General features: G+C 49.7%; 2 protein-coding genes across 2 annotated transcripts in view; one reads left to right on the top strand and one right to left on the bottom strand.

Moving 5' to 3' along the window:
- LOC144154763 (uncharacterized) overlaps positions 1–23,074 on the bottom strand; it is a 90,813-nt gene that overhangs the window by 57,887 nt on the left and 9,852 nt on the right. The gene's annotated exons all lie outside the window — the stretch shown is intronic.
- LOC144159875 (uncharacterized) lies at positions 10,604–23,030 on the top strand. Its single transcript, XM_077691536.1, has 2 exons — positions 10,604–11,167; positions 22,877–23,030. Exons 1-2 carry the CDS (start codon positions 10,845–10,847, stop codon positions 23,028–23,030), a joined length of 477 nt encoding a protein of 158 aa, XP_077547662.1. The 5' UTR covers positions 10,604–10,844.

Below are 23,074 nucleotides of genomic sequence, written 5' to 3'. Positions count from 1 at the left end.
GAGGGCCAAAATCCTCTGTCAGGAGATCTGGAAACGCAACCTTCGATGGGATGACGTGCTGCCAGAGCAGCTACTGAAGGAATGGATCGCTTGGTGCGATGAGCTTGCGAACCTGAAGGAAATCAGCGTGCCGAGGTATTACGCCACGGAGCTTTTGGGAAACGTGACCCATCGAGCGCTGCACATTTACGCAGATGCCAGCACGGTGGCCTACGAAGCTGTAGTCTACCTCTTAACTATCGACGACACTGGAGCCACAACGACGACACTGCTTCTGGCAAAAGGCCGAGTGGCGCCACTGAAAGAGGTCACCTTGCCCAGGCTTGAGCTGATGGCCGGCTTGATAGCCGCGAGGCTGTATAAGTACGTCAAAACGTGCCTCGACATCGAAGTGAACGAGGTTCACTTTTGGACCGATTCATCGATTACCTTGCATTGGATAACGGGAGACCCGAGCAGATGGAAATTGTTCGTCCGAAACCGCGTGCGAGAAATCCAAAGCCACTCTCTGGGCACGACATGGCATCACTGCCCTGGGAAGGACAATCCGGCCGACTTGATGACACGAGGTTTGAGGGCATCGAAACTGGTGTCATCGGATCTTTGGTGGAGAGGGCCGGAATGGTTGTCATTGCCGGCGACGGATTGGCCGAAAGAAAAACGCACTGAGCTCCCACAAGACCACCTTGAGGAGCGGCAACAACGGGCTGATGTGTTAGAGATTGCCACGGAGCCATCTGCTGAACTGCTCGACATTTCCAGATTCAGCTCGGCGTCCAAGGTCAACCGAACGACCGCTTGGATTTTCCGCTTCCTCCACAACCTGAAGTCCACGGAAAAAAGATCGGGACCCTTGACCGCGACGGAGATCCAAGCAGCGCGAACACACTGGCTGAGAAAGGCGCAGCAGTCGGCGTTCTCGGCTGACCTCAAATGTGTGACCGAAGGAACCAAGTCTCCACGTGATTCTCCCCTCCGAGACTTCATCACCTTCATCGACGACGAAGGATTGCTTCGGATCAAGAGCCGCTTTCACTCGGCAAACATGACTTACGACGAGCGAAGCCCCGTCGTCTTGCCCAAACAGCACAGATATTCAACGCTGCTGGCGATCGGCGCCCACCGACAGGTTCTGCACGCAGGAGTGAGAGACACCGTCGTCCAGCTTCGTGAGAAATACTGGATTCTGCGAGGCAGAGAACTCGTGAAGAAGGTGGTGCGTGCATGTGTGACGTGTCAGCGTTTCAGTGCTACACCGGGGTGCGCGCCAACGGGACCTCTGCCGAATGATCGGACAACCAGAGCAGATCCGTTCGAAGTGATCGGCACTGACTTTGCGGGCCCACTTTATGTGAGAGACAATGGTGTCACGCGTAAGGCCTATATAGTGCTATTCACCTGTGCGGTTACGCGAGCTGTGCATTTAGAACTGGTACATGACATGACAACTTCTAGTTTTTTGTTAGCTTTCCGCAGATTTGTGTCCCGGAGAGGGCTGTGTCGCGTCGTGTACTCTGACAATGCTTTGACATTCAAGCGCGCCACCAAAGAACTGCTCGAACTGTGGAACGTGTTGCGACATCCAGACGTGATCGACCACTTTTCTAGCGCAGGGATAGAGGGGAAATTCATTGTCGAGCGGGCACCATGGTGGGGAGGCTTTTACGAAAGGCTGGTGCGTTCAGTGAAAGGGGCACTGAAGAAAGTGATCGGGAGGAAAGTTTTGGGCTGGCACGAAGTGGCCACCATTTTGACAGAAGTGGAGGCGGTGATAAATTCCCGTCCCCTCACGTATGTATACAGCACGACCGGCTTTATATAAAGCCGGTCGTGGTATACAGTGACGTGGGAGAGGGCACCCCCCTCACACCGGCCAGCTTTCTCACTGGGAGGCGGCTAACTACACTGCCGACGGAAGTCGCGCAGCAGCCTGCTTCGACGCCCGAGGCACTCCGCGTGCTCTGGAGGCGCCGAAAACGCCTGTTGAACCAATTCTGGGTGGCATGGGGAGCCGAGTACATGCGAGAGCTAAAATCCGCCTATGCTACCGACAGGAAGGAGTCGCCACCTCCCAGAGTGGGCCAGCTGGTGCTCATTAAGGGGTATTCACACGACGGAGCGTTTCAGCGGAGAAATCCGAGGGAGGTCGTGACGTCACCGCAGGCGGACCTCCGCTCGGCTAGCTCCTTCGCTCACACGGAGGATGCGACTTTCGGACGGACATCACTGTTTGCAGCCGCCTATCTCGAAAGCATAGCTGCCGTAGCACCGCCGATTCCGCGACGGCGGCAATTTCTGTTAAGCGCATACGTACTTATCTTGTCAACCGACCAAAAATTGGTCGTCGACGCGATGCAGGTGCTGCCGCGCGGTGAGAACGGCGCGCAGCCGTAGTAGCAGCCGACCGGCCCACCTACAGGCCCGCATACTGATGTTAGGCTTAACACTGCGGCGAATATTCGATCGCCGCTCTGGCAAGCGGCTCAGGTGACGATTTTTAAAGCAACTTTCCATCACATCATTACCCCATTTCTCGTATACGCAGCTTTGTTTGCGCCTTGGGGAGCAATAACAAGCTGTCGCTCGAGCTACCGGCGCCGGCCTGCGCCACTTCGCAGCCGCGGCCGCCGCTCGCCAAGCGCCCGTGCTGGTGGTATACGCGGCTCCCTCAGTGCGCCTGTCATGTGCGCCACGCATTTTCGCGTCCAATGTATTAAGAAGCGATAAAAATAAAGTGCCTGCAACCGCTCTAGAACTTCAGTCGCGGCCAGCTGCCCGACGAGCAGACGAAATCCCGCCGCCTCCGCCGCGGAGCGTCGGAGGGTTTGTAGCTCGCGAGCAGAAGCTCCGATCTCCCATCGGAGGCGGTGCGCCGGAGAGAAACCGTGACGTAGGGGTCACGTGGTGCGCACTCCTAGGAGCGAAACGGCGGATTTCTCTCTCGTGTGAATACCCCTTTAAGGAACCGGCACCGCGCTTGCTATGGAAGCTTGGAAGGATCGAAAATGTTTTTGAGGGACGGGATGGTAAAGTGCGCTCGTGCACAGTAAGAATGCCACGCGGCGTCATGTTAACGCGCCCAATACAGCTCATTTACCCGCTAGAGATGGAATGTGCTTGAGCCCATTCGGTGGGGAGTGTGTTGCGACGGATTCAGTCGCAGAACGCGAAGACGAAAGAAACCCCGCAGAAGCGGGAGAATGGACGAAGCAAAGCGCGCGCCGCCGCCGCCGGGGGCTGTCAACTGGGACCACCGGCGGGGTCCGCGCACGCGCCACATATGGTTCTTGTTTTACCAGGGAACGTGGCCCTCTCTCCCTCGAAAGAAGGGACCGCGGCGGCGGGGAGCGGGGGGCCAGTTGGTTCGTGAAAAGCATGTAAGACGGAACGGTGTAACCTTCTGTACTTCTGTATAAAGAAATCCTGTTGTTTTCCTTTGAACTCGAACGAGTAGTGGTGTTTATTTAACGACAGCGACCGAAAGGATCTACAGATATTCGCTACTACACTTAGCGTGCACCATGTCACTAATAAAGTCGCCCTAAATCTGCTTTGAAATGTAATTTTACGCGCGCAGTTACCAGAGTGGGCATCAACGTCAACATAAACCAAATACTACACCTATGCGTAATGTAGGTGCGTCACAAACATGCAAAAAAAAGTTGAAGCCAGCTTGCACAACGGTGCAAGCGTGATGTCACAGCAGAGCTGTGTTCGTCCCACTAAGCTAAACTCGTCGAGCGCCATATAGGTCACTCAGAACAATTTACCCTGTGTACATATATAGCGTTCGTCAGCCGAAACCACATCACACGCAAAGTAAAGTATATAAGTGTTTCATTTGTACAGTGCCCTCTTCAGTCATCGTACACTTCATCGCGCGCCAGCGCCAAGTCTTTGTCGAGTGCTCCCTCCCCGTTGAAGACCTGCACTACTTGTTGTTGTTCTTCTTCGGGGCGATAGCTTTCTCGCCAGGCAGCGCGGCAGGCTTCCTGATACGTCGCCTCATCTAAAGGTGTCCGGAACTTCCATGTGCGCGGCACAGAGTCGGACAGGGTTCTGCCGCCGCCGCGGCGTATCCGAGTTTCATGAGCGTAGGTGGTTGCCCCTTGCAACCCGGGGCGAGTGACGTCAGGAACAGACTACAGTCGTTTTACGGGCGACGCTTTTTGCTCGAACGCTGTCACGTGCGCTCCGAGTTTGCTTTTCATTTTTGCAAGCCGCTCACGTGGCGCAAGCACACAGGCAAGCCTGGACACCGCGGTGCGTTCTTCACAAGACGCACGCTCACGTGCACTCGGTATTTTCTAGGTTTTTTTCTGTTCATGGACTGCGCCTCCAAACGATCTTTCTTGCCTTGTTCGCCTGCGTATTCTCGTCGCCATTTTGCCCAACACTGACGCCACATCTCACATTTTTTGTGATGTGACACAGCTGGCGCTGAAGACTACGGCGCCGCTATTGGTGGGTGCAGCTTATCGCCGTTTCGGGCTCCCGGGGAGGCCGCTGATGATTCAGGCGATGCGGTCGGCCGTCTGTGCGAGTGACTATCCTCTGGCGCAGCGTATTTTTGTAGGGACGAATGTCAATCTCCGCCATCCGTTGCCCGAACCACGGCCGGGCTGGAGGAGCGGCGGGCGCGCAGTTTCATGAAAGTGCGCGTTCGCCGCTGCTCCAGTCCGGCCGTGCCCGAACTTAGCTGGGTTTCTAGAAATGGCGCGTCGTTTACAAGAAACGGATAACGCCGAAGAACATGAAACTTCTTCTTCAGGCGGAAATGGTCCATCGCTACCACCGCAAGCATCATTCGGGCACGAATCGACGTACGCTGCAGAAGCTAAAATTTGTCGCCGACCGCCGGGACGAGGGCGAAAATTGGTTCACACATGCGTTAAAAATTTGCGCGGGGGATTGTCTTAGTGGTTTGTGAAAGCGGTGATCGAAAAGCTGCACGATGCTAAGCCTTCTCTACGCGAACCAGCCGCGGGCCCGGACCGCTTAATTCGGCGCAATAGCGTCGCGTGTAAGAAACGCAATCGGGACTGAAATGTTTGAAAATTTTCGTGAGCGACCATGTTGTGCTTGCTAACCCCCCCCCCCCCTTCCCTATACGGCCACAAAACACTGGGTTCCCCTATTCGAAGCTAATGTACGGACGCCAGCACGGCGGGCGCGAGAAGCAGCGGCCACGGGGCCCTCTCACAACCAGTAGTTGGCGGAATATGCGCGTCGACCGCTAAAAAAAGGCGTGACGTACCACCGAGAGGAACCAATGACTGCGCTCATCTCGAAGCGCAAGAGTCTTGACAGGTGTCTCTAGGAGGTCTTGCTCCGAGCTGGTGAACTCGTAGCATCCGCAGTGCTTTGAGGCGCGAGGAAAGAGAGGAAGCACCAGGCCTTATGGCTGGCCTTTTCAGTGAGCGATAAATCGGTAATACTTAGTTTTCAAACCATCTTTGCGGGAAAATGTTCCTCGGATAACACCATCCTTGGAAACCTTACATTTTAAAACAACATGGCTTGCACTGACAGAAAAGTGATCACAGAGGAATGCTTGCAAAGTAGAGTTCTTGCCTGTCTTGGTACAGACCTTCGGGAGGACCACTGGGCAGCCGCATCCCGGTGCTCAGCCTGCTGCTGGCCAACCCACCCACTGCTGCTGCCCGGCAATACCCGGGCGCTGTGCACCCGACGCCGGTAAGTTTGCTCAGGAACACTTGAGCCACATGTATTTCGCATTGTAAAAAAGTTCACTCATCGGGCATATATTCTACGTACATAAGGACGCTGAGAGCATAGTTTCGCCAAAAAGAGCAACGTTAACAGAACTTTCCAGGGTCCCTCATCCTTGGTTCTAAAGAAGCTGCTGCCAGGAAACAGCTGGTGAGGCTGTGCGTTGATTTACGCATTTATGATGGATATATTTTTAGGTGCCGAAAGTGAGCCACAGAAAAACCCCTACGGCTCGGCGTAATCTATAAAAGCAACGCCAAGAACCCCATTACGGGCCTCCACAAAACTCCTCCCGACCTTTCCCATGGCTCGCTACATCGGTGGAATAGAGGCTCAGGAAGGCCACGCCAAGGGCTAGAACCGTGACAAAGACCGGGCTTGGCTCGGTGTTTGATATTGCTCTGAGCCATGTGGAAACTTTTTCCTTTACTATGCTCTAATGTTGAAACTTCAGACCAGATGGTAATCCTTTCATCAACAACTAAGGCTCTATACGCCTCGAGCGCGGCCTGTAGGGGCGCCACTGAAATCCCCCTAGCGGCCCGTTTCGAAAGCAGGCGCGGGAGTCCCCGGCCCGCTCCCCCCTGTCGCCGTTGCTTTTGGGGCTCGTTCAAGACAGCGATTTACCGTTTGTCCGCGTTCGAAATACCGAATAACGTGGAGCAGGCACTCTGTTTGCAAGCCTGGTGTGTTCACGAGAGTATAAACGTTTATGACGCGATCTTAGAAAGATCTATATGAGCGCCGTGCGTGTGTCACAGGCCGACGTCCCAAAGCCAGCATTTGCATGCAGCTGATTGCAATTCCGCTGCCCTGAAATTTAGTGGCAGTGTCTCCGTAAGCAGTGTTTCCTCCGATGGTCATGTTGCGGCCATACACACTATGATGTAAATCGCCTTTGTGCACTACAAAATCCAGCGGAGCACTCGTACCTTACAGCACGCAAGTTACGCCTGCCAATATCACATATCAGATATTGGTCAGTACCCTGAACAAGCCAATGCGGCATAAATTTCGCAAACATTGTACCAAAGAAGTACGATGGATAATGCAAAATTACACTCTGGAGTCAGCACACGACGACAAATTTAATGCTGGGTCGTCTTGTCGCGAGGTGAGCGCTCGCTAAGATTCACCTGTTACATTTATCCTCCACGAGAAGCGCGAAGATGGGCTTATAGAATAATCCGCGTCTGCGACCAAACTCTTCTTCGAAACATCGTCGTATGACACAGGGAGACTGCAGAATCTAGCATCAACCGAAATCAGAGACCCTTATCAGATACGACACTCTTCCAACGAGCCCATGTGTACGAGATTTCGGCGCACGTTAAGGATCTCCAGGTGGTCAAAATTAATCCGGAGCCCTCTACTACGGCGTGCCTCATCGTCTCCGTTGCGTCGGCGCGTTAAACCCTGCAATCAATCAATCAACTCTTTCAACGACACCTCTTATTTCTTGTGAACTGCTTACCCTGTATTCTTCAAAAAATGCGTCCGCCAAATGATCAGCCGTTCGTTGAAGGCGAAAAACAAACGAAAAGTGAACACGCAGCTTGCGTGTGTGATTAATAAAACGTTCATTTGTTGATTTCGCTCCGCATTTGTAAACAACGACAGTTGAGCGTCCTCCTCCTCACCCCCCCCCCCCCCCATGTCTAGCGAAATATCAGTGCATTTCGCATCTAGTTGGTCTGGTGAATACTACCTTGCTCAAACAAACGTCTTTAGCATTTCAGAGGCTGCACTAGGTTTTTTTTTTTTTATTCCCGTACGACTATTCTATTTATTCCTGACTTGCAGACCATTCATTTTTCCGTGGTTTCATTAACATATACCTTGGTTCTTACCATAAGGCATGAGTGGGCACATATCTGACAATGCACAGCCTTTGAGTGTACTTAACATTCTCGCGTGGCTTATATTCCCATAAAAGGCACAAGTTTTTGTGCGCTAATGGGTAATCACATCCCCGAAACATATTTTTCTACGACGTACATATTCGAAGCAAAGCCGCATTTGTTGTCTGCGCTGCAAAACGAACCAACCTCTTACAGTGCCAATATCAGGTCTACATGAGGTGACAATAAATAGAATTCACTTGTGCTGACGTGTTCGAAGGTGACAGCGGTGATATGCTGCTGCCGTCGCCGACGCCTGCAAGAGCGGCCAAGAAGCGCGCAGAACCGCCTCCCCGGGTAGCTCTTGTTGGCGTTCGAGCGCTCTACCAAGACGCAGCTGTTTTTTTTAAGCGCCCTAAACGTACAGTTAGCTTACAGACGTCACCTTAACAAGTTGTTTAGTGCGCGGAAAGGCAAAGAGAAGCGAAAGAGAACCAAACCCCTGCATGACCACCTATCAGCCACGCAGCGCTAATCCCGCAAACGCCGCGGAGAAGCGGCGGCAGGCGGCGCAGCGATCGCGAATCTCGAGGCGTATACTGTTGAGCTCGATGCCACGTGTTTGATTCCGACCACAGCGCCCATTTTTTCGATGAATGCGAGAAACGAAAACTTCCCGTGTGTCGAGATTTCTGTGCACGATAGAGATCCCCATGTGGTCGAAATTTATTCGGATCCCTTTAGCACATAGCACTTCGTATCCCAGGCACAGCTTGCGCGCGTGAAACCTCTCGAAATTTAAAATGTTAGCAAATCTGCTGCAACACTACCGGTTAAAAATTGGCTTTCCGCATCGCATAATGGAATTGTCGACAATAATGAAAAATAGAGCTGAACGCAGAAGGTAGTATCCCTTTTTTTTATTTTTATAGACACATAGATAAAATGGCGCGTGGTTATTGTACTACATTTACAAATTAGAGTGGTTCTAATTTGTAATTGTTTAGGAGCTATGCCATGATTCTATATCCTCTAAAGTAAATTTCAAATTTTAAAAAGTAGACTATCTTAGGGTTGCTTACTGTACACAAGACATACCTTAAGTCTTACGCGTGTTCAATGCCGAAACATGTGCAAAATAGCTTTCTCCCATGCTTCAAAAACATTTGGTTACTGTTTCCTCACTGTTTGCTTCAGTTCGGTACTGTTTCCTTCTTTCCTACCGTTTGCTTCATAAACAGTTGGTTACTGTTGCTATTTCATATCCCTTCTATTGCAATTGATTGGGGGTTTGGCGGTTCGTGCTAGCGTGTTTGTTAAAAACTTCCCTCAGATAGGCAAAGGAAGGGGCTGATGGTAAAAATATCCGCAGAGCTACCAAAAGATTTTAACTGTGCTTTGAAAAGCTACATCACTGGTTAGGCTCGGCGTTTCCTTCACCTGTGGTTCTATAAGAAAGAAATCATGTTACTAGAAATAGTGCGACAATCGAAACGAAGTAACGAGCCTGATCACAACCTTTTTTTTGTGTTTAGTTTTTGCGTTGGCTAAAAAATGCATCTAAAAAGCCACATGGGATGAGGACAAAAGTGCTGGTATCTCCCAGTTTCCCAGATTCTGCCTACCAGAGGCCTGTTACCTGAGCTCCTTTCATAAATTTGTGTTGAACCTTTGAACTGTAACTTGTGAAATGGGGGAAATTTTATATTTAGTACAAGAAATCTCTTTAGTTGGAACCTACGATGAGCACCTTTCAAAAGACGTCGTTCCGTCAAATAAAAGACCAGTGATAGCGCTTTCAGCAATTCAAACATTCAGTAGCCCTGATGCTCAAAAATATTTCGAGGCCTGCCAGTTCTTTTATTATGCCGCATGGAGAAATATTTTCCTTGGAATAGGCTTCTTTGACGTTCGAAAGTAAACATTTCTTATTAGCCTGCCACGTCACGAAGTAGACTTAGGGATTACAGATTTTTTATGGCAATGTTTGTTCTCGCCGCAGTTGGCCTGTCAAACCTTCACAGCGTGGGTTGTAATTCAGCTTTATTAAAGATTTAAACAGCACTTTACATGATTTATTAGTAGAACAAAAACAGTTTTAGTGACTCAATAAACTGCTCTCGTGGCGCTTACATATGTGACAGGAGAAGCTGGGCGAAAGGATTAGGCTGATACAAAAGCGATTATTGGTGGTTTTTGTGCTCATGTGTGACTTTATTTGCCACGCTGCAGGGTCCTGCCGTACATTCTTAAAGTGGTAGCTTATAAGAGACAAGCATTGCCTGTTGTTTTTTTTTTTTTCCCCTCCACAAAATGACAATCAGTGCACGCTTCCATCGCCTTCTTCACGTCGCTTTTTCCGAGAAAAAATCTCCCCTAACTCGCCGCATGATTGGAGTCAACTCTCATGCCCGAAGCTCGCCCCTCACGCTACCACGACGCCGGTCGTCGCGGATGGCCAGGTTGCAGAACGGTTTAGGGAAGACGTACGGTTGAAAACACTGCAAGAAAAAGCTTTCTCTACATCCTGGCAGTCTTCTGCGCCTCTTTGTTGTGCGAAACGTTTTCACGCTCCTTTTCCTCTTTCATTACTTGTGCTCAAAATTCTCAATGCTGCCCTCCCCCCCCCCTCCCACTTCCCCAACCCTACTTTATAAAAATTGATTTTCTTAACGTTCTGGCGATGTGTATATGCAAAAGGGAATTGAGGAGATTACTTTCTAATGCTTCCAGTGAAGTTTATATGGCTAGGATTCCGTGTTCTTTTTTATGCAGGGAGCAAAAACTCCCGGCGCTCCACGTTTACTGAAGCGGGAGGCGTTCTATTGCGGGAGACGTTGAAAAACGGACAGCCCGGTGTGTGTGCTATTATATTAGCACGAGGTCACCAACAAAGTCACATGTCATTCAAAAAAAGTGATTTTTACCACAAGCTTATACGTATCGCCTCTCGGATATGTTTCTTGAGTAGGTTAGTTTAATGGGCACCATTTGCAAGATCAAAACGTGACTTATACCTAGAACTTACACGTCTCATTACTCGTATCTGAATTTTGAGCAGATTATTCATCGGTAGGCGCAAATTTGAGACCAGTATAGTCAAGAAAGTCTGCGGGCGAGTACGCATGTGCATTTCTTCGGGATGCCCGCCGTAAAAGCTCCAAAAAGAATTTGATCATGCCTGCCTTCTAGATAGTGTGGCTCCTCTATGTTGTGTACTAAAACGGTTCCCTGCAGTCATCCCTTTTTTACCGAGTGTGATGGCCCATAATGTTTTACGCGTTCCGTATATACACGACCGTCTCGAAAAATCGTTCCCTTATAGGGTGTGGGGGAGTTTTGAGCTGCCCTCCCTCTTGGGAGCGTGCCGTCATGGCCTGTTCACCTCTCCAGGAGGAGGCCGGGGCTGCTGCCAGCGCAGTGGTGGAGGAGTCCATCCTGGAGTCCGTCGAGGAGAAGGAAGAGGAGAACCAGGAGCCGCGTCTCGATGACCGGCGGCTCCTGGTCAGCGACGATCTCGGCGCCATCTTGGAGCATGTCGAGTCGCGCTGGGCAGAGCTCTGCTCGCAACTCCGGGAAGGACTCGGCAGCAGGTGAGAAAGACGGCGAAGCTGCGACGTACGAAACTAAAAACGGAAAATAATTATACTGGAGGGTGAATCTGTATTGGTCCTCATTCTTCATCATATATTTTGGGCAAGACTTGTACATTTCCTTGTACGGTTAACGAGCATATTTTCAATAATGCCAACGGTTGAAATTGCCCATTTAGCGAAAGGCGTCGTAGGCATCGGAAGCCGTGGAACGGCTCCTAACCCACGTTCCCGTGTGCTAGAAGATAGCGGTGTGTAGTGCGGGAAACGATCCAATGGAGGGCGTGGTTCCTTTTTGCAATGAAAAAAATGTACTGAGCACAGGAGTGCCCCGAGAACGCCACCTGCATTTTTTTTATCCATCGGTTTTTAAACTCCACACTTGTTTAAGGTGTTTTATGAACCTTTAGGCCATACTTTCAAAATTGAAAAACTATTTACGGCAACAAATGAAGATGAATTGTAACAAACAAACTTGTGAAACTAAACTGGTGAACAGCAGCCGCCAGGAGCGCTGCGCACCGTAGGAGCTCCTAAGCAGAAATTTTCATCGCAAAATGCACTCCCTCTCCCTGCCCCCTTCTCCGGACGACATTATGCCCATACACTCTACGAAACTAGTACACTATATCCACGTGTGTGGGAAGCGTTCCATAGCGTGGGGCGTTGCGTGAGCCAAAACTCAGCTGAATCCAAAAGTTTCCGTCCACGCTGCTGCACCACAGATAAGCTATAAGGGAGCGGAAGCCAAAATGGGAGAAAATAAGACTAACTGCAGCAATTACGCCTCGCGAGGAACATTTAGTACCCAAAAGACCAAACGCGCCAAGATTAGGGCCGTGTGCAAAATGAAGGGACCAAACGTTGGTCCATCGACGCGAACGGGACCAACGGAAAGACTAACAGCGCCCTTTGCTCCCGCAACGTTGCTGTTGCTCCCCCTGGCGGGGGCCCTCCGACTTGTTCCTACTTGTTCGGCGGCCAGCGGGGACGGACGTGCGAAAGGTGAGCTGCGGCGGCGACCGCTTTTCCCCATTCGCCCTTTTTTTGAAGTTCGTGAGCTTGCATCGTAGCGTCAGAGTGCCAGCTATTTTTTAAAACCAACGCCAGTCGATTCGCTGGGCGTTACTGCCGACGGCGACCTAATTTTTATTTGTTTCGGTCAATATTTACCCAATTTTTTGCTTAACTTTAAAATAGTAAAAATGCAATTTCTCTTTAAACAAGTGTCCCAACCGCATAAATAACCGTCCCAGCAGGAGCAGCGTACAAAAAGGAAGCTAACCGCTAACTTCTTTTCTGTTGAAATTGCAGTTTTAATACATTTATAGCCAGAAATGTCAAAGCGTGGTTAACACGTGGCCGAGAATCTTGAAGGGCTCTAACTTTTTAGGCAAACATATGAACATTAAAATAACAACATGGTGCTGTTAGGACACAAGAATTACTCGCAGACATATTAAATTTTAAATGAAAACGGGATATTTTAAGCAGGAAAATTGCAAGAAGTCTGGCAGAACGCCGGAACTGCAACGGACACGTACACTCTGAGGCTGAGTAGGGCAAAAATAGTTGCACCCTCGTAACCGCAACTACGTCCGGAATAAAACTAGACAAAAACGGTTGAAATCTGATGTAAATTGGCTGAGTAAGGCATTTTTTTCCATAATTTGCGGAACCCGAACTTGTAATCTGCCGGACCACAGCAGAACGGCAAAATGAAGTCTTCCTCGAAGGCGCGGTTTGACCGCTGTAATAAAAATCCTCTAACAAAATCGTAGAATCTTTATGTATCTCACGCCAAGTTTTTTTTTTTTTTTTTTTGAGAATACAGTGTCATCTAATGGCCCATTTTCCAGTACCGGCCCTCCTTGTGGCCGCCACGGCGAACCTAACTGGCAGTAACGCGCCCCCCCAAAATTGTTTGGCTTTCGGGGAACTCGTTCACGAAACATTCTGGTCCTGCAGTCCTTCCCGCACCCACCCGTCACCCGTGCCTTTCACATGAATTTCACAGTAGCAGGCGCACGCTCGCGTGACTCATCTAACGTGGCCGAAAGCTTCTTTCACTTTTTTTCATTTTCGTTGCTCCCTCACTGGTAGCCAAGCGCTCGCAGCGTGGTCAGCCTCAAACATTTTTGCCCCTTTTATTTGAAAGCCTTTTTTTGTGTGCACGTACGAACTCACTGTGAATTGTCCGCAAAGAGGAAATAAAAACGTGCAGCCATAGCCACTCCCCATGTAGGAAGCTGAGAGGACGCCGTTTTGTTTGTTTCGCCCAAGGCTATTTCTTAAACATTGTTAAATTTATTAAACATTGAGAAAATTTGGCTCTTAATACATTTTCGAAATAAAAACGCATTCTTCGACACCGACATCACAGCCAGAAATCAATAATGACCTTGTTCTATACAAACCCGCACCATCAGCGCAGGAAAGCAGGTTTTCTTCCAATAAATAAATATTCCTTCTTGTTTTCTTTTTATTTTTGATTGCAGTCAAACCATTTTGATTTAGAGCTGGTGCTGACAGGAAGCGTCTCTTTCCCTACATGTCTTGTGGAAGAGAGGGAAGAGGCCCTTGTTTCGTGCTACGTAAGCCTCTGAGAATGATAGCGAACCTGCATGCGAGAAATGAGCAATCTTTCTATTTTCTGTTGCCCTTATACAGTGGTTCAATGCGTTGAGTGAGGGAGCATGAGTCCCCAGGTTCTATTGCTGGTTTGAGTGGCGTCTTTTCTGCTGGAGTCGGAAAAACAACAATGTCTGAGTTTCGCTTGTTAACTACCGTGGCCATGGTCTTAATTAATCCGTAGTCTTATACTCAGTGCAATTCACAGGCCACATTTGGCTGCACTACATAAAGCGTTGATTTTGCTTCTTTTTGCTTTTTGAGGTACTTTTTACGGATGCTTGTTAGGGCTGCTGGAAACTGCGTTTTTCTCAATTTTGCGTCCTACCATGAATAACACTTGTTTTGTTGCCCTATTTATTTCCTGCAGGAGCGTGACGACATACGCCCATTGCCGACAGCGTCACGGAGGATGGTTGTCTCCTCTCAACGGACAAGTACCTCAAGACAAGTGGAGCACGCTTGCGCCAAGGACAGCAGCCATGTATACCCGGAATAGCCCAATACTGGGCGCATCGCCTCAATAAGGTGTGCCGTACAGGCCTTCGAAATAGACTCCAACGTCAAGATTAGAGTACGGTTTACTTTTGTTGTGTATGTTGCTCACACAGTGTTGCAATAAAAAGCTTGAAAGTAACATTTTCTTTGTCGTGAGTACTTTGTCGTGAACAAGTGGCCAAGAAATACTGCTTCTGGTCTCTTGTGTTTACTCCTGTCTTCTGAATTGTCGGTCTAATGGAACGACAGTCACTCATGTAGTACTTGCACGAGCCAGCACATCGTCTTTTAGTATGCACGGTTAATCCAGAGGGGAGCATTTGCAGGGATGAACATTTAGTCTTGAAAGCATCAATTGGTCTAGGGAGAGTAATGGGAAAGATTAACCATTGATACTCAGAGGACCAACGGTTGGTCTCCAGTCGACTAACAGGGGTGACTAACAGTTGATCTGCAAGGGACCAACAGTTAGTCTTTATGGCGGACCAACAGTTGAACCATCAAGGGACTAAGTGTAGAGGGACTAACAGTTGGTACCCTTGCCGTTAGTCCCAAAAAGGACTAATTCTAGTGGCAACGCAGTTAGTCCCCAAAAGGACTAACGCCGATGCCCCGTTAGTCCTTTTTGGCTAAGAGTGAAACGGCGAGCAGACAGGCAGCGATTCACCATCGTCGTCAACTCGCCCATTATACGGCAGCAGGAACGAGCAGCGCCGCAGTGCTTGGTAGACGGATCGAAGCCATATTCGAAAGCGTCAAGGCGCAAGGGAGCCACTGCAAAGCACAGCGTTTTTTTCAATTACCCATGGCACTTAAGAGAACGGCCCTGTCATCCTTATATAGTTTTGTCTGTAGCGGAAGTTTCTGATCACCCGCATTGAAGGCAAACTTACATAAACATTCTGCCTTGACGTCCATGATGTTGGATCCCGCACCGCTATCAGCAGTTGTTACATTGGTGAAGGCGTCCCCGAACATGGCTCCGTCACCTCCGTCATGTAGTGTAATAGCGTGCAAAACGAGTGGCGAGAGATGAACAGCGACGACACAGGAATGGCACCCTTGCAGGGTGAGCTTACAGTATTGCTCGAGCACAGTAACAACAAGATCCGATGCTGTTGACCGAATTAAAAATGCGCTCAGAAGAAACGCGTATTTGCGCACGTTGAGTCTGAGAGAGAGGGGAGAGAAATACTCGGTGAGCGGCGCCCGCCCGCAGATGCAAGTCTCTACATGGAGAACCGTTTGTTTTGCATTTTGCAACTGCCGCAGCAAGCGCTAAGTCACCGTAGCGCTTGCAAGCGCTGCGGCACCGCAAACATTGCAATCACTGCAAGCGCTACGGCCCCGTGGACACCGTAGCAAGCGCCCGTATACGGCGGAAACGATGTGATAGCTTGTTTTAAGAGGGCGGCTTTACCACCAAGCACACGAAGCTTGCTCGCACTGCAACACGCTTGCAGCACGCCGCAAGCACAGGGTAGTGGCGCGCTGAATCGTAACACCACACGTGACCTGCCATGGCCGGCAACTATGACAGTGTGCCGTGCGGCGACATACTTTTAACTGTGCGCGAGATGAAAAGAGGCATTTAGAACCTTATCCGTGGCTAAAACAATAATGTGCAGTCTTTCCTATTCCTTTATGTGGTTTTTGAATCCCGCATTAAAACCGACGGAGGAGTTTGGACACGAATACGGTATACGTATTACACAGAACACAAATAAGCCGAAATGGGAGTAAATGGCTTGTCGCATAACTCAGTACCAATTCGGAGTTTTCGAAACTCCTTCCAATGGTAGTATCGCCTTACTCCCATTATTTCCGCCGCAGTTTTTTCAGTACCATATGGTAGTTTCATTTTACTGCCACTACAGTGGGAGTTTTCAGGGGTACCATTGGGAGTACATTATTTCCTCCAAGTGGGAGTTTTCAGGTGGCGCGTTGGGAGCTGCAGTGTTGACCTGCATTCGAGGTATTTTTTGCTGTTTTTGGTCGTTTGATATAAGCGCTGTAGGAGAATTATTACTGTATTTGGGAGTTCTTAATGAGCGCGCAGGCCTCATTTTCATTTTTCGGTTAGGATTACGTAATTTCTAGTCTTTTTCCGGTTCAAACGTTGAATGGCAGAACGTGAGAAGTTTGTTTTCTGCACACAGACAATTTATTCCATAGCAATTACATAAATACACTGAATCAACAAAACAAAAACATCAAGAATACAAGGTATCTTGGTAAGAACTTTATCTACTACCGCACTCTTCAACGAAAAAATGTAAGCCATTTGCAAACAATGAGGCCAGCATGTCGTCGATGCGCTGTTTGCTTGCACTTACTTCCTAAGCGCCGACGTTGCCGCGCCTCCTGGCATGTTCCCCAGGAAGCCGCAGTAGCACATGCATTACAGGGATAACAAAACGCTTTATATCTACGGCAACAAATACAGAAGCATATTGGGCATCCTACCTGAAAAAAAAAAAAACAGCATTGTAATGAAGCCGCACTTGTCACTCTTGTGTCAAACTTTTCGTAATGTCTGAGTGTTTATTTAAAGCTACGCAAAATTGCACTTCCTTCCGAGACACCTGCGCTCACTAGTTGGTCAAAACGAAGTGCTGTTAGAAATGGAGCGCGACCCTTGTGGCGACCAACTTGTCAAAATGCCTCCTTCCTCTTTTCCTCGCGTGTAGTGTTCTGGGAGCGAGTTTCAGGTTTTACCACCCGCACTTACCCTCTCTCCCCTCACCCAAAGTTAAGCAAAAATTTCGGTCGGTGTGACTGACGCCTGCGCCCCCCCCCCCCCCCCCCCCACTTCCCAATAAAAAAAAAAGCAGTCGGCCATCGACTCTTCAGAATGCTCCCTCGAATGGCGTTTGCTGGTTATAAAGCGCGTTTACATGAATGCGACAGTAGCGTATCGCATTCGTTCGTCGAATCTGGCGAATTCGATGCGTTTGCGCTTACATGCATGCGCATTGGAGACTAGCGCCGCCCTGTGTCATATCTTGGAGTTGTGGGGTCGCGTTTCCGGCATTACCAGTTTCCGGTAGCCCGCAAGTTGCTTGTGTTCTTTTTGGCGTCTATCGCGGCTGAAGCGAATCCTGCGGGTCGTTCCCCGGTCCACCCGATCAACTACGACGATCGCTGAGCTAAATGTGTCGATTCCGCGCGTCGTTCGCAAGAAATGGATACAGCAGGCAATCGTGAAGCGTTTACTTGCCCTCGGTCACGGTCCGCCCACACGCCGTCCACACGCGCACACGCAGACCACGGTAGCACCAGCTTAATTGTCGCCACTCTTCCAAATCAACCTGATCGGGAAAAAGAAGTTCCTCATGCGAGAAAGTAGATGCTAGTGTGGCGAAAAATTGAGCTAGGGATTATCAGCGCTGATTTTAAAAGCGGCGATCAGATATCTGCCGCTATGCTTAGCCTATGCTGAACGGCCACAGAGGAATCGAGACCCGGCACCGCGGCGCGCGGTGCGGCGAGCGGCCGAAAGATGGCGCTACCAGCGCGGAAGAATCAAGACAGGCCACGGCAGATGTCTTGGACACCGATCGCTCAAACGGCAATTATCGCGGAAATAAAGTCTAACATACGAGAAGGGGGATGGTAATGTGGCGAAAAGTTGTGTTAAGGATCGTCATCCGCAGTTGTACACACAGCGGCGATCAAATATCCGCCACGATGCTAAGCCTAAAGTTCCCAACACCCAAGCTGAGCCGAGAAAAGGCCTCCTGCGCTTCCCAGGGGGCGCTGCGAAACCGGCTTCTGGGCAGTACTTCCGGGTAGTACAAAGCTGCGGGGGTCCCAGAGGATCCCGTGTTGACAGAAGCAAAATGAGCTCGATACTGCCGACTGTTTTGCTACACGGTCTCCAGCCCATCCCCGACGCGTCTGATCTCGTCCGGCGACCGACTTGGCATTAGGGAAAAGCTTTACACCGCTAAATACGTTTACAGCGTCGACGAAAGTGCTGGGAAGGTGACGGCGCTCTGCCACTCGCAGATTCACCGATCGATGGTCGTATGAAGTGAACTTTGAAGTGAAAGCTTGTTGTTTATACTAATACGCTTTGTGACAAGAACTTTTCAACAACAGCCGATCTAACAAGATCGCGCGTAAAAGCCAACGAGTCTCGCGGACCGCATGGCTCATCCGCTCCGGTGAGCCGTACTTTTGTTCACCTGCGCACTTATGCGTGCATTTTTAATAAACCCTGCTGGTTTTCGTCATCGTTACGAATACATATTACAGCGCTAGCTTGCCTTTTTTTCCGTGGCTCAGTCACAAAATGCCGCAAGCGTCAGAAGCGTCAAATATTTTTGTGTTTCTGAAAGTAGTGGCCGTATAACAAAGTGGTCGGGTGCACTGAGTGGCCGTTGCGTTTTCTTGATGCTCTCACTACATGTATTTAATTACGCTCTTGCATCATATATTCCAAGCTCGCTCTTAATTGACTAAAGTAAGGATTGTCAATGTTTCGAGGTGTACTGCCGAGTTGTATGAAGTCGACACGGCGGAAAGCTGGACGGCAACTCGGGTGGTAGAGGGGGGTGGCTTTGAAGGCAAAAGAAAAAAAATCAGCGAATTGCCAATAATATTTGACAATAATCTGGCGAAGTGTGAAGATGGGGGACTATGCTACTGGGAGCGATGAATTCTGATCTATTCTTGTCTCGCCGTCTGATCCCTTTTGAAGACAAAACGGGAGTGTCGGCGTTCGACGACCTCTGCACAACACAGCCAGTGACGATCTTATGTAAATATTTGGGCCGTGCACCGTGTATGCGACTGTGTTATGTCACATATCTAAGCACGCAACGGACTTGCGATTCGGTGCTTGATTCGCGTCATTTAATTGCGCTCAATTTGTTTATTTGACGGTATTGCCTCACCTACTCGCTAGTATACGTGTACCCCGCCGTTCGTAAACCGCGTGGCATAAAATGTTAAGCAAGAATCATTTAGTTTGCGAAAATACAAAACAAATTTCCCGCTCGTTTTCAAGGCGTTGCCAGGCCAGCAGCGTCCGCTGAATCGGCTGCGCTCCTCGCGTCCGCTGGCATGCTCCTGCTGAAGCGACCATTTACAGTTACCTCAGGTTCAGTAACGTTCTGTTCATGCTACTTGTGAACTATCCTTTGTATTCCTCACGCAAGAAGAGCCAACGGTAATTGTCGTCAAGAAGTTAGACCACCCGACCTAGCGATACTGCCCCACGCCGCGACGATCACGACAGCTCAGCTCAAAAAAAAAAAAAAAAACGCTGATAAATCGGCTCGTTGTAGGGGATATTACTTTATGATTGACAATCCAGCGCGCGAAAACACGGCACAAAAAGGAACGAGAGTTAGACACGGTTTTTGTGCCGTGTTTTCGCGCGCTGGATTGTCAATCATGAACATTCACCAACTCGCCCAAATCACAGTCCTCTTCATATTACTTTGTTTAGTTTCTGCAACTACTTTAAGGCATTTTATTCAGCATGCAGTTAAACGCACCGCAATGTGATTAAATTAAGTACAACCAACTTTCACTCTGGCTTGTAATTGAAAACACATCGAGGGCGGTGAGGGTCGTCTTCTTTTGTACTACCCAGAGGCGTCAGCCACTAGGGGCGCTGCATGTCGCCAAAACTCCAGCGCAGGAGCCCTAATACAATGCGACTGCCGCTACATGCGTTCGGGAAGTCGCATTTGCGTTCTCGATCTACCCTGGTTTAGCGCATCGGATGCGACGCGCCTTCCAAGCGAATAGTCCTGCTTACATGCGATGCAATGCAGTATGGTAATGCGACAAATCCAGTGCGACACGCTACTGTCGCATCCGTGTGAACGCGCTTATAGTTACACGCGCCCAGCGCACGGAGAGCTCCCACGGGGCCCCGATTTTCTCCCTTTCCAGTGAAAGCAATGAACCGCCGGCTGCACGCGGCAGTCCCCCTCCTCATAGCAGGCGCGGCGGGCACCACACGTACTTCTCAAGAAAAACGGCCCTGCGACGTTTGACCGGCCAACCTCACCTTCGCTTGCCAATAAGCCACAGACGCAGCCTAACAAAAACACCTAACAACCGTTCAGAGTTCGGACAGTTTTCATTCTGCTCGCGAGTGTGAATGAGTGAGTGTTCCGCTCGAGACCCGTGCAAATACTTATTGCTTTCACACTGTTCGCACTCCCCAATGACGTTCCGGGCATGGCGCCCTTTCTCACGCATAACGCTCACCTCCAGTGGCGAAGAATCGCCCGTTCAGTGACGCGGGGAACACAGAGTTTATTTGACACTACAAGGGGCACAAGTCTCCCAAAATGTAGGCTACAATAAAACACGTACAAATCTTACCTTCACCCACCTCGCAGAGGCACAACCACGTTTTTAACGAGCCATTCTCCGTTAGCGATCATTGCATTTACGCCTCGCGTCGGCTCGCTGGCGTACTCCGTCGGCTCGAGGGTTGGTGACACGGAGGCAACGCTGCAGTGCGTCGCACGTAGTCTAGGCTGGTTCCACAGTGTTCTCAACGAGCTTCGGTTGTGGGGAAGCACTTCACACCCATTCGTGCAGCCGCAAGTTCCCACCGGCAATAAATTTTAGGGGGTGCTAGAGCTCGCACGACACACGACGCCAACTGGCAGCCATTTTGTGAGGAGGCGTAGAGGAGGAAGGGGTGAAGGAAAAGGCTTGGGAGTTTTTAATACTCCCATTAGGACAAGCGTAGTATTCACAGCTAGATACTGCGTTTTGCGGGGAGGTACAATCGTGGTAAATGCGCATACTACCGCACGTGGGAGCAGGCCGCCTGCCGTGAGGAGTTTAAAAGACGTATTTCAGCCAAAAAACTCCCATTCAGGCTAGTTTGTGTTTTGTGTCACGTTTTGACACTGTATACCTCGGTATACCTCGACCCCCCCCCCCCTTCCCCCTCCACGGTTTCATATCCTTAGGCAAAAACGCCAAGGCTCCAGTCCTAAGACGCCGAGTGCTTGCATCAGGCTACTCAGGCATGCAGCATATAGCTCAGAATTCGCTTAAGCAAACCACAAAACAAGCATCGATACCGCATTATGGATGATAAGGCGCCTGTGAACAATGGGATCCCCCCCCCCCCCCCCTTCAGATTGTGTTCCTTATACAGATTGATTGCAGATTATGCTTGAAGGCTAGGCACGACTAGTGTCACTAAATAGAGGAGTTCTTGCCCAGGAAGCCGAGCTTATGCGTCAGGCTAGGCAGGACCCAGCATTTGCCGCCAGAGAAGCCGCGCGTAGTGTCAGTAGATAACGTATTAGAGTACTGCAACTGAGGCACGCGACTCGGCAAAGGCGGCTAGCGTTGCGAGGTTACCCCTCGCCGTTAACTTCATCGCGTCGTTTGTTAACACTACAAAAACTGCAGCAAAACGACATCTTTGGACACACTTCTGCTGCTTAAATGCTGTTACACGCGTTATCATTGATTTGTATTTGGAAGAGGAGTTCTTGCCCAGGAAGCCGAGCTTATGCGTCAGGCTAGGCAGGACCCAGCATTTGCCGCCAGAGAAGCCGCGCGTAGTGTCAGTAGATAACGTATTAGAGTACTGCAACTGAGGCACGCGACTCAACAAAGGCGGCCATTTTGGCGTTTATCAGTGTTGCGAGATTACCGCATTTAAGGCCTCGCCGTTAACTTCATCGTGTCGTTTGTTAACACTACAGAAGCTGCAGCAAAACGTCATCTTTGGACATACTTCTGCTGCTTAAATGCTGTTACACGCGTTATCATTGATTTGCATTCGGAGCGACATCAGTCGCGCGCAGCCGCAGACCAGGGAAGACAAGCTACGCCTACCATATATAGTTGACCGACTACAGCGCATTGCATACACAACAAAATGGCAGCGCCAATGAACCGTCACAATGTAAACAAATGTCATGTAATGCGAATTGACTTTTCGAACTGCCACTGCGAACTGCCACTGCGAAATGACACTGACGTAATGCGAACAGATCGTGGCGGCGGTACGGAGTGGCGATACCTTGTACGCTTATCTAGTGACACTAGCCGAGCGCAAGCGACAAGCCCAGCGAGACGACGAGAAACATTTCATACCTTCTTCCATCACCATTTCTAGTGGTTTACAACAGCTTTGCTGGACCTCCACTTTCGCAGGGCGGGGTGGCGACCACTTTTTTCCGCCTGTTTATTTGGAAATTCCTTGCGGTAACCCCGCTATATAAAAGACGGGTTTTCACACGAGCTAGAGAACATGTACTCCACAAAAATCGGTTGTCTGTCGCTTCAGGATTATGCAAAATCTGATTTTAACTACGATTATAAGGTTCTTCAAAGAGGAGAGAGGAGCACCGCCGTGATTTCTGCATCATCCTTCCCCACCAATATCTGCGATCTGAGGTACCTTTGCACCTACTGAAATACCTTTAACGGGTCGGTAGTCTTCGTCATGCTTTCCTAGAGCTTTTTACCTAGGCAACCACGGGTGCACGTTTGCGTGCGTATATGCATTCCCCTATGAGCAGTGTTCTCACCAACGTTTGTTCTCACAGTAGCTGATTTTCCCCCCTTTCTCTTGAACAGGCACAACCTGTTCCTGGCTGAATGTGGGTACTGCCCGGAAGATGCCCGCTCCGAATGTGAGCCATCGTCCTTCATCACCGCTGCTATCTGTAGATTACAGCATATCAGAATAAAGCTATATCATGAAGTCAACACCAGCTCATGTTCTCTGTAGCTGTATAGTATATGTATATCTATGCACTGTTGGCATGAGATATC

This window comes from Haemaphysalis longicornis, unplaced genomic scaffold, assembly GCF_048455015.1.
Source record: "Haemaphysalis longicornis isolate Haplotype H1 unplaced genomic scaffold, Haemaphysalis longicornis Haplotype H1 scaffold_1, whole genome shotgun sequence".
In the NCBI taxonomy this organism is placed as follows: Eukaryota; Metazoa; Arthropoda; class Arachnida; order Ixodida; family Ixodidae; genus Haemaphysalis; species Haemaphysalis longicornis.
The sequence above is the reverse complement of the archived record's forward strand: the minus strand, read 5'-3'. Positions and strand labels throughout refer to the sequence as shown.

Bases quoted from the DNA above. Each gene is read 5' to 3' on its own strand.
- LOC144159875 (XM_077691536.1), top strand. From the start codon at position 10,845: ATGTTTTACGCGTTCCGTATATACACGACCGTCTCGAAAAATCGTTCC. The intron at 11,168-22,876 runs GTGAGAAAGACG...TCTCTTGAACAG, and splicing joins CGGGAAGGACTCGGCAGCAG to GCACAACCTGTTCCTGGCTG.